Source organism: Populus nigra, chromosome 15 (assembly GCF_951802175.1).
Source record: "Populus nigra chromosome 15, ddPopNigr1.1, whole genome shotgun sequence".
NCBI classification, from domain to species: Eukaryota; Viridiplantae; Streptophyta; class Magnoliopsida; order Malpighiales; family Salicaceae; genus Populus; species Populus nigra.
Genome location: NC_084866.1, coordinates 11660601 through 11677077, shown reverse-complemented (window position 1 = coordinate 11677077; position 16477 = coordinate 11660601). Strand labels below are relative to the sequence as shown.

Genomic DNA, 16477 nt, shown 5'->3' with positions numbered 1-16477 from the left:
AAAAGGGACATGTTTAGGGTTTATAAAATCAAATTAACATTAATCAATATAGAAAAAAATGAGGCTATAATACCATATATAAGATAATTTTAATATGCCGAGCATATAAATACATAAAAAAATTAATATGATAGATACATGTTTTTCTCGATTCATTAAGTATTGAAATAATTGTCTAGAATCATTAAGTGTTGAAACATGTAGGAAAGATATTTTTCCACCATTCTTGGCTTAGGATTCCTAATCTCCTTTTCTCCAGCGGACAAGAGCTCAAGTGTGAACAATTGCTAGATAATGCTATGTGTTACGATTTTTTTTGATAAATGGAGTATTATTTGTTCAGTATATAGCACCAAAGTTGGGAAGAATCATATCCCAAACTCGGTATTTTTCCATAGGAAATATGGACCCCAGATAAAAAGATATATACGGGCATAAGAACGCTGGCCATTAAAGGATGCTAAAGACTTGGACGGAAATGGTGTTCGAATAAGATTCAAAACGAGCAGAATTTTACAGTACAGATATTCGTGTGAAGATGATGAAATGATCTCAGCAAAGATGACTCCCCCAAGTTTTAATGGATGACATCATATTGCTATTTCATAGGTTGTTTTTGGTGTGGAATGCCTTGATACTGATGTTTTTGGTGTTTTTTTTATTTTGTTTTCTTTACAATGGAAATTGCAAGCCTCTTGAATTATAAATCTATTGATTATCAACCTATTATTTAGAAGTTTATTGAGCGTGTTTGGGAATATGGTTATGGTTATTTTTTAAAGTGCTTCTCACTTGGAAATACATCAAAATAATATATATTTTTTATTTTTAAAAAATTATTTTTTATATCAGCACATCAAATTGACCTGAAAACATAAAAAAACAAGAATTACTTGTCTACTAGTCAATGTCTATTGGTTGATACTTATTAATAAACAATTTTTGAAGTTCTACAAACTTAATTAAACTACGGTGTGTATTTGTTGTTTTATTATTCCTTTCTTCTCTCCTTAGGCTTCTTTAAATAGGAAAAACTGTATAAAACCCATCTAAGTAGCCACCCATGTTTTTTATTCTCTCTAATTAATCCACATTAGTATGTCTTTCTTGTCTTTTAGCCTAAATTAATTATCTCTTTGTTAATTTTATTGTATGACACTTCTTCTCCCCTTAAACGTCCTAATAATGACATTTTTTAAAAAAAAAACTAGGAATTAATAGGCAGTGAGATCAATTTTACATTTTCCAAGATAATTTTAGATCTTCATCTCTCCATATCGTATTGATCTTCTGTGTTAATTTTAATTTTAAACTCTCTTTTTCCCTCTTTATTACCTTTTAGAAGTTTCCTCAATTTATTTATGAGATGAGCTTCTTAGTGAGTTTTCATCAATTTATTTAGAAAAAATAGTTTAAGAGTTTAATCAGTTATAAAATAGCATAAGAAAAAACCTAAATATCAAAGTCAAATAATACAATAAATAAATACAATCAATCTAATTTAGCAATCAACTTAAGAAAAAAGAAGGAAAAATAATTGAAGGATTTAACTAATAGGGTGGTAGTTTGATGATGTTTAGTGTTAGGTTACATATATGTACTAGGATCGTTATATATTAAATCAAATATCTGATTGAAGTTAAAAACTTTTTAATTAAATATAATTAATAAGAGATTGAATGGAAAATAAAAATCAATTTACAAAAACTATTAGATAATCTCCACTTTCATAAACTATCAGTCAAATCTTATTCTTGACAGTCTCCATGCAGCCTTTAAACAGAAATCCTGATCGATCTGTGGCTATTGAGCACTTTGAGAATTTGGAGACAAGAACGGCCGAATGCCATTGGCTCACACATTTAGGCATCACCATCACAAGACTTGGTCAAATAGACGATTGACACGTCAATGAAAAATTGTAAAGGTTGCCTCTGCCATTGGAGTATGCACTGTGCAGGTTGCAAGGTGGTCCAACTAGCTAGGGCTTTCTCCTAAGCTTTTAGCGATGTCCCCTTCTCTCTTTTCTCCTCCTTATTTTCTTTTCTTTCTGGTCCCTTCCCACGGCTTTCTTTTCTTTTTTTCTTACTTTAATGCATTGTGATCATCCTGTAGCTTGAACTTCGAAGAACAGATCATAACACAGCCCAAAACATGAAAAGAAATTGCCCAGAAACATTCATGACCGCGCAACCTGATGGAGGGAAGCCTCCTCCAGTCCTTAATAATTAACAATCCAGTTTGAGAAAGAACAGCTGACCAGAAACATATCGCTAAATTTATTAGAGGACTAAAAAATTAGCTCAGACATTGCTGTCAAATTAGAAACGACAGTTGACAGTGGAAAAAAATAGTCAAGAAGAAAAGGAAGAATGAGAGCTCATTTTATTCTAATAATCTAGCCTTCGTTTGTACTCCTTTGAGACAGGTTTTATTACTTTATATCTCAGGGGATCATTCTCAAATCCAAGATATCTTATAAAAAAACCAAGTTGTCATGTGGTGTCAAATTTCATGGTTTTTTTATATTTAATTTCTTAATAATTCTGATTTGGGTTAATTTGAGCTTTTCTTTTTCTTACATGAAGGCATTTCCATCATAATAATATGTGGAAAAACCACCTTGTCCTTGGGACAAATTGAGAGAAGTTATATTTATGAAGAGTTTTTTTTTAAAAAAAATACTTTTTTAAAAATATATTATTAAATAATTTTAATGTGTTAATATTAAAAATAAAATTTTAAAAAAAATATTACAAGTAAATCAATAGTGGGCCCTAAAACCCATCACTCAAAATGTGCTTTAAGCTCAGAAAAACAGAGCTTAGCCGAGTTCAATTAAACCGAATAAAGTGCCTTCACGATCATCTCGTAGATGTAGCAATCATAATGTTTGATTCAGAATTACATATAGCAACAGACATGTTGGCACTCTTTGTGGTTAGAGCCTGAAAAAGGGTCCTGGATTTTTCATTCAATCAAGTCTTAGTGTGTTTGTCTCAAAAATCATGGGTAGCTAGAAAAAAGGATAGCGGCACCAGCTGCTTTCCTCATTAAAAGGCTATAAAACTTGCCCCATTGATGATTCTGCATTTTATAATCATCACCTGCAGTACTCCATCGCTTTATTAGAGGCAGGAAAAAAGAAGAATGCTGATATCAAAAAGCTTCTCTTGAGATTTTAAGAAATTGGGTTGCTACTGTAAAGAGCAGACCTTTTGCTTTTGTAGGACTGCATGTAGCATCTCATTTTATTGCTGTCAATTTTCTTTTCCACGAAAAAGAAACATTACTGTTCATTTGTATGACTAAAATACACTCTTGAAACCTTTTTCTGGCTAAAATTCATCTCTAGTTTGTTTCAGCGGTAAAAGATCAAGAATCTGGTATCTTGAAACACAATTTGCTCGCATTCATCAGCAAACAACAGGTACTAAATTACCTCTCTCTCTCTCTCTCTCTCTCTCTCTCTCTCTCTCGAAAGAGAGCAAAGATGTGTCGTATGTTGTCATTACCAAGCTACTGAAACAATTTGGTAAATTTAAGCTTTTTCGGTTTCTGTAAAGCTTGGATACAGTAGTAAGGCCAGGAAAATAAGTACTAGCATGATGTTTGAATATCTTGGCTGAAAACGATTGATATCTTAGCTCCTCTTTTATCTTCTTGACCAGCAGATCAGAACTGGGATATTTCTAATTCTTGTGTTCTTTTTCAAGCCTTTTTCCTTAGTGCTGGCACAGAAAAGCTTCAAAACATACAGTACCTTCTTTGGAAAGAGACAACCCAAAGACTAAATCACCATTTTTGCATGAGAGATCTCACTCGCACCGTCTTGAATTATCAGACCCTTTATTTATTTTCTTATTCTTGCTTTACTTCCCTTGTTTCCTTCTCTTTTATCTGGTTTTGCTTTTCTTTTTTTTGTTTGTGTTGTGACAATTTCTAATTGCTAAAAAAAGGGTTATATTTTCAGATTTGTTGTTCTCATTTGGTTGTATTTTTCTTTAATCAGGACCGTATGATCATAGATTCCTGATCAAGCCCTGTCTTGGTTTAAGAGCTGCCCTCCTTTCTCTTGAGGTACCACTCTCTCAATTTTCCTTGAAAAATCCGTTCCTCTTTCTCTGATGCCTGACTTTACCTCAGGCATTCTGTCTCTTGCTGCTGATCCTGTATTGTGATAGTTTAGAGCCTGGATTTGGACACCGAAGCACTCAATGTTCCATTAGAAGGTGCATTGGACTTCTGGTGCACCCTAATCCCATCACCATACACGTATTCAAATCCCACATTTTGATCGATCATCGGCATCCCAGATTCCTATGCTGTACTGTCGTGAATGAACTGTGTCCTACGATTCTCCCATCATTCAACAATTGACAGACTTGAAGGGGAATCTTGTCCATCCAAATTCTACTTGAATTATAGTTATAAGGCTCAACATGACCCAGTAGGTCCATCCAATGATCCATTAATTTAGGATTTGGCTTGGACCAAACTCGTAGAAAAACCCTCTCTTTTTTTAATGTAGAAGGTTAAGTTGACTCTAATAAATTTAGGATGAACTCTTTTACGTTGCCATCCAGATCTTGAATCCAGTAGGTTTTTAACAATGATTCTAATTATTAGAACAGCACTAAAGTTTCTTTTTTTTTAAAAAAAAGGAAAAAAACTGTGTCATAGTTTATATAGTTGGTTGTGGTGCCGATTCTTAGAATGCACCAAAACAAGCTTGGTTGAGGTTTATTATTATCCTGTCCTGCTATTCTCTTGTAAATTAGCTTAACTCAAAAATTTATTTTTGAATTAGGTTTTATATTTAATCGGGTTGAAAATTGATCTAATTAAACTGAAACAAGACCAATTTGAATTTATGTTTTTCAAAATCATAATTGTTTTAATTATTTTAGATTGATTTGAATGTAGATTAATTCGCTAAATCGAGGACACGAAACTTAAACTAAGTTATAGGCGACCAGGCTAGATTTTATAACTATTCTAGAAAAAGGGCAATTCGCATCACATGACACTTTCTTTCTGTTAGCATGGATACGATTTTATATCTATTTTTAGCCTTCTTGGACCGATTGACCATAGCACCCCATCTGGTTTTCGCAAAATAGCTAAAAGGGGGGGAGGGTTGGCAAGGGCCACCTGCTCTGTCTTCTCTTCCACCATGAAAAAGGGACCTCACGACGGAGTTCTTGAGGAGGAGCGATACTTGACCAGTGGGTCAAAGCTGAAAGCCCCATTCATCTGTAAATTGATTGGATTTGGCCCCGTTTATCTGGGCACTAGAGAAGAGAAGCTGCTTAAGGTATACAAACTCCTCAGTCCCTTGAATCCACAAACGAATGTTAGGCCAGGAAGCACCGTTGTGTAGGGTTTTGGTGGCTGTTTCGAGAATTTTAACCTCGACCCCGATGCCCGTTTTGTCAGGGGAGCCAGAACTCTTAGTTTTAAAAGAAATCACACAGCATCAAGATATTTTTTAAAAAAAAAAATTAGCATTGTTTAAAATAAAATTTACAGATTAACACAGTTTATAATTTTTTTTTAATGGTAGTTGTCGCTAGTTAGAAACATTACATTGCAAAAAATAAAAATCATATAACAAATTACAATAAAGAAAAATAAGAGAAAAAAACAAAAATAAACTATAGAGGAATACAAAATTCTAGTGATAACACCACTAATATCATCTAAAAAATTTAATTGCTTTAAGTAAGGTCATTATCAATGACGGAAATGGATCATACTCTTTGTTTAAAGGCAAATAAAGAATTATGATAAGTAGAGAAAAGCAAAAAAAAAAAATCTTTGAAAACACATGAAAGTTTCAGTACAACACCTTTTATATTTTAGAAAAATCTTTACATGAAAAATTTAATAATATCAAGAAATGTCACTAATTACTATCAAAGTGAATTATACACACTGCTCAATAAAAAGTGAGCCACTCGGAGATTATAGACCACTCTGAGCATCGTTAGATATTTTTTTTTTTGTTATTGAATTTATGTTGTTGGAATTTTTCTAATAATAATAATATTATCGTAGTTAAAGTTTTAGTGTGTTATTAAATTTGTCTTGTTAAGATTTTTTTAAATAATCCTAGTATTATTTAGTTAAAATTTCATTGTATCTCTATATTTTTTTTCTTTCTTTCTTCTCTTCATTATTATTTGTGCCATATCTTTTGAAACTTTTTTTGAAATGTCGCATTTGCAAGTAACAACGACTTTAAAACTTGTGTTTTTCTGTGTAGAAGCTTTGTTATTTCTTCAAAAAAATAATTTGAATTATGTTATTTTATTTTATTTATTTATTGAAATAGTGTTGATAAAAAATTAAAACTCAGCATCAATAATAAACCAGAGAGAGAGAGAGAGGGATGCGTTAAAAAATAATTACTTTGCTTAAGTCGTGAATCCCAACATGGAGAAAGGGTAATAGTGGAATCTTGGAAAATAATAAAGAGGAGGCATGGAAAAGGAAGAGAGAGGACAGAGATTTCTTGCGCAAATCTAGCTCATCTGGGCTTCTGGTACAAGCAAGTGAAGTGAAGTAAATGGGAGTTTGAAGGCAAACGAGTGCATACCGCATCCTACAATCAAGAATCCCATGTTCAATGCCGTATAAAAAACACACCACTCTCTTCACTTCTTGCCCGCATTTTACTTGGCCTCATTATGTTTTAGGCAAGGCTCTCACTATTGCAGCCAGTAAGTGGATGTGCTCACAAGCCAAAGCCCCCATGTCCTCAGCTTCTTTGCATCATCGTTTCCATCCCCTCCATCTTCTTAAGATAGGACAAGGGAACCCATCAAGGGCTTATCTCAGAGGAAATAAGAAATTAGCAGAGAAAACGTACAGACATCCAATCCCAAGTCTATGTTCGCTCTTCTCTGATTTCATCTTCATTTTGGCCATTTTCACCCACTCACTTATTGTTTTTGTTGCTTACCCTCTTTGTTTAATTTCTTTTCCTTCTTTTCTTTCTTTCTATTTTGTAGTGGTGGAGTTTTAAGTATCAAACCTTCGCTCATTGGTTTTGCGCTTCATGTAATGATAGGGTTCTCCTGCCGCTGCTGCTGGAACATGGTGAGAGATGTGGGTGCTGTTACTTGGGGCATTGAGGCATGTGTGGCCTTTGTCATGAGAATATTTGTCAAGCAAATCGGAGTTTTAGGCTTGAGTGGCGGCAGGTCTGGATACACAAGAAACCACATTTCTTTTATCCAATCATTGCAAAAAGCTCACTTCTTCTTCTTCCTCTTCTTCTGCTTCCTTGGCTTCTGGTAAATGCTGGTGGGGCATGGTGGTGATATTGGCTAGACGGCTCAATCTCTTTATTATGATATAGGACTACTTACTAATCTTTTGCTTTCACTTTTGTTACTAGCTTTCCTATTTTTTTCCCTTTCCTTTCCTTGTTTTTTTTTTTTGGGCTGATAGTTTTGTTGATATGTAATTGGCATCCAAATGTTCATGTGGAAGTGCAACAAAAGGTTGGCATGGCATCTTTGATTCTTGTTTCTTTCAAGTAATACTAATTAACTTGCTGTTTGGTGCTCTAGTTTTGTGCCTTGACTCCTGTTCAAGCATAGAACCAATTTACCCCATAGAGAAAGTCAGGAAGAGGTAGAGGATTTAATTGCAGCGAATGGGGGCACCTACCTTCTATGTAGTTCGGTGAGTAAAAGCTTTAAAATATTGGGGTCCCCTAAAGCGTACAGACTTCAATGTTTCAGCTCTGTTTCACTGTCAGTCTTTGCTTCTGTCCCTTTTGTTAATTAATTTTTCTTGGGAAATGTAGGGGCTTGATAGTTGATAGTATGTGCTCAAATCCTCAAGGAATTATTATGTCACCTTCATCCATATCAATTATGTATTGAGATTTTTTCATGAAATTTCCCCTTGTATGATGCTCGGCCTGTTTAATTTACTTCGAATGGTGTGTTTTTAAGGGTGTGCATTATGAAGTGACAATGCATCATTTCTAGGGTCCAGGGAACACTGAAACTGCTTGTCTAGGGCCTCTAGAGCTAGGCCTTGCTCTACCATAGGGTACTATGTGTAGCCTATGTGTGTGACTGTATGAATTAAAAGACTGAGCAAGAAAAACAAAGGCAAGGACAAAAAAGTGTGAGATCTGATCTGCGACAGATCAGAGAGGCCCTCATATTTCGTGGAAATGGCACTGTGTTTTCTTTCTTTAGGTTTTGGTTTGCATGTGGAAGGAGCTTTGTATAATAGCCCCGCAGTTTATTTTACAGGATTTTATGTCTTGAATTAAGGGGAGGGAATGATGGTGGGTTCCTGGAAAGAAGAGTTTGAATAGAAAAACAAGTGAATTAGCCCTTGGCATTTCTTATAAACCACGCAGTTTTTCTTCTGTTTTTTTATACAAGACCCTTGAATTCTTGTTTTATCCGTCCCCAACAATCTCCAGGGAGGGGGGCGATTGCAGGGCTGGAATCAACTTTAATAGAAGATTAAAAATAAACAGTGGAAAAAAAAAGGACTGGGAGACAGAAGTTTTTTACTCCCATCTGTCCCGTGTATAGTTCCCCTTTTACTGTTTCTGATTAGCCCGTGAACATTTGTTGTCAAGGTAAGACAACAAATTTCAACAGTAATTTATTTCAGAGATTTACTTTAATAGTAATAGAACATGATCATAATCGATACCGACTAAATTCAGAGTTCAGTGTTATGAACAGCAACAACAACAACGGCAATAATAATAATAACTGAATTGTAGCTATCTGAATAGTCTTGCACCTCATGGAGAACAACAGTCAGTTTCCTGTAGAGGGGTCACCGCCCCGCTCTTGGTGGATCGTCCACTTCAAGTATATTTTCCTAAAACCGGTAGCATCCAGCGTTCTCTGGTTTGTTTGCAAGCCTAAACAAAGATCAAACATTTCCACTTTTACAAGGCAAAACGTTTCCTTACCTGCCTTGAAATGGATATCTTGTTCTTTTGTTTGGCCAACAGAGACTCCAAATAACTCTTCAAGCTAGCTAGATGCCAGCACACAAGGGCAATCAAGACTGGCCCTATCCCATCCAATGGATGATGTAGCATCGGGTGCCTTTGTTTTCCTCATACCTTCAAATCACAGGGACCGGATCAAGTGCATGGCAGCTAGCTAGCATCTGTGCTCTTTAGATGCATGTTACACGTTAAATTAGTTCTCGAAGTCATCAATTAGGTTAAAAAAAATTAAAAAGATAAAATAATAGGTTCAACTTATTAAGTATTTTGGTATTAAACCAAAGTCTAAGGCCAACGAGGACAGACTTTGTAATGGGCTGAACTAAGTGGATAAAGAAATTTGGATTAAGGAATTTGAAACTTAACATACGGTTATCCATAACTTCTTCTATATAACTTAGTTAGGGCTGAAAGAAGAAAAGAAGATGATCAATACACCACCACCACCACAACAAATTAACAACAAATGTGAATTAGTGCAAATCTACGTGGTTGCTGAAGTTGATAGTCATTAGAGGCTTGTCTAGTTATTAACTTTAGGACCCGTGAAGATTAATCGAGGTGCGCGTAAACTAATCTGAACACCTTACGTGAATAATAATAAAAAACTATTTATATGTTAATAAGACAATGCTAAACCCAAAAAGAGGTTTAGGCCCAATAAGATGATCAATCTGACAAAAAACCTCATACTTTTTATTCAATCTTTAAATTATAATCAAATTTTTTATAAGATTTTACAGGTTAAATATATTAATTTTTTACTAGTTATAACTAGTCCAGGTCTAAAAAACATTCAAATTAGGCCTAAAAATATTGTTGGGGCTAGTTTTGTTATTTTTATTTTTTTAATTTTAGATTTTCTAGTTTGTTGAGGGTTTTTATTGCTTTTCTTTTTATTTTTAGATTTTATAATTAATTTATATTAGTTTTTGAGTTTATTTAAAGAATTATAAACCTTTTATAGATTAGTAATAAGTTTCAAAATAAGGTTTTCATGTGGTGATTTTATTCAACATAATATAATGTTAAGCTGTTATTCTTTGTGTTTTTTATGCATGCGTCACATGGTGTACCTCAATCATTCCTGCCCTCATCATCCCGGTCCTCGTTTTAAGCCATGAAACCTGGTCATCAAAATTTAAAACTGCTGTGACTCCATTGAGGTTTCTTCATTCTCACGACCAGCTGACAGACAGCAGGAGGTATTTGACGAGCATGTAAACCTATCGTTAACATTAATTTCTATATTATCTTAATGAAATAATGCCTACAAGTTGAAAATCATGATCATGAATTCCAGATTCAGCAATGGGGTATGGCTTTAGCTTAGGGTGACTGCAACAATGATTTGAAGTCATGGTTGTTTGTTTACCAGTGGTCTCCTCTATTAACCAGAAAAATTAACACACTGCTACCCTTTCCTCAATCCTTCTACAGGTCAATTAGGCTCCTCTCAAGGTAACAAAAATAATTCCCGATTCCTTTATCTCAATTATGCATTATTGCACGTAACCATGTCCTCTAAGATGTAAATGTCTGAGTGGGGTTATTACAACATCCTCCCCCTGTTATCCAAGCAGGCTGGAATTCCACAAAATCTTTCAAACTGTCGTTCTTCTGTGCATCTAACAGCATGATATGGTATGGTAACAGTCCATAAATACCCAAAACAAAACAAAAGCTAAACTCTTCCTGACATTGGATGAAAACTCGTAGCTGCTGTCACCTGTCTACAGGTTTCCATTATGTCTTCACGGATACCAGTCATACACAAACCACGGTTATGTTTTCCAGCGCGAGAGGCTTCTCAATCATCTATCTAAAAATTATGCTTCAATCATGTCATGTGAATAAGAAAAATAATGCATTTGGATATCTAAACGAAATCTACGAACTTGTTTCTTCTGTCATTTTCTACTTGCAGAAGCCAATGTACAAACTCCATCAGCAACAGGCATTTTAGATCGCCAAGGATTGAGTACTTGTGGATCCTGATCCCGCAATTCAAAACATGATCGAATCTTGAACTATCGTAGAAAGAGAATATCTGTGCATCTGATTGTATCTACCATTTTCTTCAACATGCCTGAAGGTTACAGCCCAGAAATTGATGCATGATCACATTGTTACATGAACATAAATGCTTACACCCAACTTCTGATAACCAGCATGACCAATTAAAATAGCATAATTTGGCGAGAAAAACTTCCTTTTTAATGATGCTCTCTTTTCTATCCATCAAGACTTTATTCAGGAAAATCATAGTTTCAGTTGCCAAAATTATTCCTGATTCAGACATTATTCCTGTAAAAATATAGGCACCATGAAAAATGTGCTAGTGACCCTGTAGCACAGCACCATAAACCAAGCATACCTCAAAAGACAACAAATTTCCAGAAGGAAAATATTTGAGCTAGCAATCAAGCACCCTAACTGGTACAGATCACTTATAAGTCTTTTATACTCAATGACGTCTTCAACAAATGCCAGAATAGGAAGCATAACCAAGTAGCGGGAGCACAAGTAAATGCATGTCATAAGGTTGTATACTGTTTAGCTACTGTCTTTGAGATGAAAAATCGTAGGCTGTGAATTTACGCTAGTTGAAGAAGCATACTACGTTGGGAAAAAAGCTCCCATTTCCCCACCCAAGCCCCAAACCTACAAAGGCTCCTTCCAAAAGATATATTAAAAAAAAATCCCAGAATTGAATATTTTGGTGCAGGCAAACCATGGTTTAGGTTTAGGTGAACGAAAAAAAAAATCATTAGTTCCAATAACACCACAATTTCATCCATGGTTCATGTAATTGACTTGAGAAGGTAACTGGCTCTCTAGATTCCAGATTCTAAAAGATAAAGATCCATATCATTTTCTTCATTTTTGGTCCTAAAGAATGCAAAAGCAAGGAGAATTCGAACACAAACTAAGCAAGACCAAGAATGTCGTACAGTGTCCCTTTGTTACCTAAGCTCAAATATGTTCCATACTGTCATATTGGTCTCCCCTGTCCTATGATTCTACTACCTCTACTGCCTACTATTTGCTGAGTAATCCTATTGGAACTGACAGCAAAAGTTTTGCTTGAAGTGATCAACCTTCAGATGTTAGAAAGACAATGAACTCGTCGATAATACCAGGGCTTAGATGCTCCTGATGTTGGATGAAACAATTTTGCACGAGAACTCATAACTAACAAGTACATGTAATGAAGAAACTGTGGCCATTGGGCAACGAGGCTAAACGAGAATGGGATGGTTCTAGCTTCTACATCAATTGAGACCATCATCCATTTCTCAAGGTTGTGTACAGAAAATCAGGGGAAAATATAAAACATGTATAATGCGGGGAAACCACAATAAAGATCGGTGAAAAAAATGGAAGAGCATAAAAATCAGGCAAGAGGGGTGTCTATAACAAAATAAACCCAATCTGAACACCAGATTTCAAAAAAAAAGCTGGATAATTAATGGCAGGAACTATCAGCAATTGAGGCAGGCATTAGAAACAAGAAAGCATATAGCATGTTACCTAAACAGTTGCCCATCGCTTGCTGCACTATCTATAATCGCCTATATTGCAATCGAAAGAAAAATCAATGGCGAATCAAATAACGCTTGTGATAGAGCTGGGACAAAACATCAAGACAAGCACGAGTTTTGATTATTGATGTTATGCATACACTACAGTCCAGTGTAACGAGTACACAACGATTACTGGAATTATTGAAATGAAAGCATAAAATATCAAGCAATAATTCAAATGATTACCAAAAATATCCACTGAAAACACATTAGAATTAGTAGCAATGAACTGCATCATTGCTTTACCACATTCTCCACATACCACTTATAAGTATCAACTAGCCCATCCTTCAGCGAAATCTTTGGCATCCAACCCAACCCCAACAACTTAGAACTATCCATTAACTTCCTTGGAGTCCCATCGGGCTTTGATGTATCCCAAACAAGCTCCCCTTCAAAGCCAACAGCCTCCTTCACCAACTCCGCCAACTCCTTTATAGTAACCTCCTTCCCACTCCCCACATTTAAATGCTCCAATCCACTATACTTGTCCATCAAAAACACCACCGCATCCGCCAAATCATCAACGTGCAAAAACTCCCTCAACGGACTTCCAGTTCCCCAAACAACCACTTCTTTGGCCTTATTCACCTTCGCCTCATGAAACCTCCTCATCAATGCCGGCAAAACATGAGAATTTTCTGGATGAAAATTATCATTCGGCCCATATAAATTCGTGGGCATTCCAGAAATAGCATCCCAATTATACTGAATCCTGTAAGCCTGACACATTTTAATCCCAGATATCTTCGCAATCGCGTACCACTCATTCGTTGGCTCTAAAGGCCCAGTAAGCAGTGCATTTTCAGGAATCGGCTGCGGTGCTAGCTTAGGGTAAATACAAGAGGATCCCAAAAACAACAGTTTCTTAACTCCATGTCGAAAAGAGGAGTCGATTACATTAGTTTGGATCTGGAGATTTATGGCAATGAAATCGGCAGGGTATGTATTGTTAGCGTGTATTCCGCCAACTTTAGCGGCGGCTAGGATAACATATTGGGGCTTTTCAGCGGCGAAGAAGGAGTCCACATCGGATTGGCGCGTGAGGTCGAGCTCGGAGTGGGAACGGAGAATGAGATTGGTCAAGCCGTGGGATTGGAGCTTGCGGACAATTGCGGAGCCGACTAGACCACGGTGTCCCGCCACGAAGATTTTTGCAGATTTGTCGGTGAGGAAATCGGAGGAATCTGCAGAGAAATGTTAGAGATTAGGATTTGATTCATAAGAAAACAAAAGCGGAGAGAAGATCCGAGAGAAGAGTGATTGGCAGAAGAGAAATGTGTGAGAATTGAGAGAGTTTACCGTGGCTGGGGCCGCCCATTTGGTGGAGGTGGTTCTGGGGATTAGCGCGGAGGGAGGTGGAGCTTCGTTTGCCGACAGGAAATCAGTTAAGAAGGAAGCTTTCCGGTTTCAACCGCTATAGTTGAAATAGATGGGAGGTAAATGCGGGTTGGGCTTACTCTATATTACACGCTATAACCCTGTATTCATGGGCCGGGTTGCTTGGCATTTTTCTCTTTCTGCGCCTAAAAAGCATAACTATCAGTCGGTGAGTTAAAATAATATTATTTTAGATAAAATAAAATTCTCGGAGTTATCAATGGAATCGGGTCAACTTTCAAAATACTTAGAAAAAAAAAAAACTCGCTTTAAATAAGGCTTCAAATCAATTAGTTGGACCAACTTAGACAAATTTCAAGTTAATGGGTTCTTAAGTTAATCATTCACACTAATTTTAGTTTAAAAACCATGCCAAAAAAAACACATAGATATGAAAATTATAGGAAATTGCTTTTGTCAATTAAGGGGAATGGAAACATCATAGGAAATTGCTTTTGATTCCATATTTGTCTGATTTTTGGACCAAAGCAGCACATAGATACGAAAACTATGTGCTTAGGTCCAACTCAATGAATAAGCCTTTGAACAAGGGTGAAATATAAATAATAATATATCAAAATCAAGGTTAGTGCCAGAGGAGCGAACTAGTACAGATCAAGAAACTCAACCCATTAAAAAAAGAAAACAATAGGGTATCGAACACTCAAAGCAAAATGAGTAAGAAAGAATTGTTGAGATATTGTCAAGGATTCGTGCCCATAATAATTGGCCATTACAGCTAGCCAGCCATGTCGAGTAGCAAAATGATAAAACATGTCGAGATATTATTGACAAGTGTTCATGCTAGAGGTGACGGAATAGAAACTGAGAGCTGAGATACAATCCAATTTGTGTTGAATCCCCTTTAAGATCACGTTGCTGATCTTGAGGGAATGAATTGAAACAGCGATTTGTTGCTAGCATTACCTAGGCTAATTCGTTCCTTGTTTTCAGAAGCCATCTTGTATTTCATGAATTAAATGTTCCGGAGAGATTCTAACATGTTAAAAAATAATATAAATCATATTTTAAAATTTTATCTAATAGTTTAAGTTATTGGGTTGAGATAATTTTTTATTACGATATCAGAGTCTTAATTACTCAGTGATCACGAACGAGTTCGAATCTCATCATCCCTATTTATTTGATAAAAATTAAGTACAGAATAGTGTGAGCATATACAAGTTTCAAGTTTAAAATGCTTTCATTTGAGGGGGTGTGTTAAAGAATAATATAAATTATATCTTATAACCTCATCTAACAGCTTAAGTTATTAAATTGAGATAGTTTTACAATCCATTCATTCTAACATAAATTCAATTGTTGAAAATGTTGTCCAAAAATCACAAGATAAGTGATTGAACAAGTGAGCAATTATATTTAGTTTATAACATGCAAACTATAATTCAAAAAATATTTAAGATTGTTAGGTTATTATACCGAGTTATTGAGCCAATCATCTAATCCATAATTTTTCTAATAAAAAACAATTTTATTTTGTTTTATATCAACTCTACCGGATTTAACCAGGTTTAATCAGGTAAATAAATCACAAACCTTCTTCTCAACCAGATTTAGCTAAGTTGATATTAGTTTTATTCAAAATAAAATTCAATCCAGTTTAGACACTGGATCATGTGTTTTTTAAATCAACCAATTAGAACTATTAGAATGTACTGAGTTTAATAATCTTAATGCCTAAGGTTTCACTTGGATCATGGTTAAAAACATAATTTATTAAATGTTAAAGAGAGGTGAAAGCTAGTGGGAAAAACGCAAAAAATAAAATCTTGTCCTTCCATGTGTGTCATAGAATTCTTTTTGTGCTTCTACACTGAAAAACACGGACGTGTTAATTCACCTAGCGCAAAAACTATCAATGCGCCTTTTTCTTTCCACCTCTTTCCATGAACGTTATAGCAAAGACTTGTTAGGGATTCCGGCTCCCCCTTGCATGGACCGGTGGTATTTTAATAGTTGCTTATTAAAGGTTAAGCACATTGAGATATAATATTTAACGTGGTTCGGCAAATCACCTACATCCATGGAAGAGGTTCATATTATTAGAGATAGAGAAAAGATACAATACAAATACATGGAGGAGGAGGATCACTTCACTCAAACTCAACTTCCAGCTTTCATTGCTGCACTTGCAGCTGCTGCCCTTGGCAGCCCCTCTTTCTCTCTTGGTCTCTCACATTCTACACTCTCTGCTCAAACTTTGCTTCTTTCTCGGTGTCTATTTATAGGCAAGAATAGTTTTACCAGCTCCAGTTCTTTTTCAATAAAAATAACTGTCAACTCCAGTTCTTCTTTAATAATAATAGCTGTCAACCTTTGATATTTGAAAAGGTTGCACATAATTGATGCAACTCTAACTCCAGTTGCTGTATTTATTAATAGACGGTGTTGTCCATTAATAATTGTCGCATATTAATGACATTCAACCAAACAAAACCTGGTAGATGAAGTCAATTAATCAAAGCAATTGCGAAAGGCAATGATG

At 35.4% G+C, this 16477-nt stretch overlaps 2 protein-coding genes across 6 annotated transcripts; one reads left to right on the top strand and one right to left on the bottom strand.

Moving 5' to 3' along the window:
- The first annotated feature begins 2822 nt into the window (after nt 1–2822).
- LOC133674043 (uncharacterized) lies at nt 2823–7913 on the top strand. 5 transcript variants are annotated; one of them, XR_009835110.1, is made up of 4 exons: nt 2823–3430; nt 4013–4080; nt 4147–6896; nt 7017–7913. XR_009835110.1 is itself a non-coding variant. In XM_062095002.1 (2 exons), exons 1-2 carry the CDS (start codon nt 6632–6634, stop codon nt 7303–7305), a joined length of 528 nt encoding a protein of 175 aa, XP_061950986.1. In that variant the 5' UTR covers nt 6269–6631; the 3' UTR covers nt 7306–7913. The 5 variants fall into 5 exon arrangements, 1 of the variants encoding a protein (XP_061950986.1); XR_009835107.1 differs by having other exon boundaries at nt 2825–3430; nt 4147–6870; nt 7076–7913; XR_009835109.1 differs by lacking the exon at nt 4147–6896 and having other exon boundaries at nt 2828–3430.
- Nucleotides 7914–12648: 4735 nt separating this feature from the next.
- Nucleotides 12649–14054, bottom strand: LOC133674752 (putative GDP-L-fucose synthase 2). The gene is made up of 2 exons (XM_062095974.1): nt 13894–14054; nt 12649–13778 (listed from the first exon to the last, which is right to left on the bottom strand). The coding sequence occupies exons 1-2, from the start codon at nt 13910–13912 to the stop codon at nt 12826–12828; spliced, it is 972 nt and encodes a 323-aa protein (XP_061951958.1). The 5' UTR covers nt 13913–14054; the 3' UTR covers nt 12649–12825.
- Between the last annotated feature and the right edge of the window lie 2423 nt (nt 14055–16477).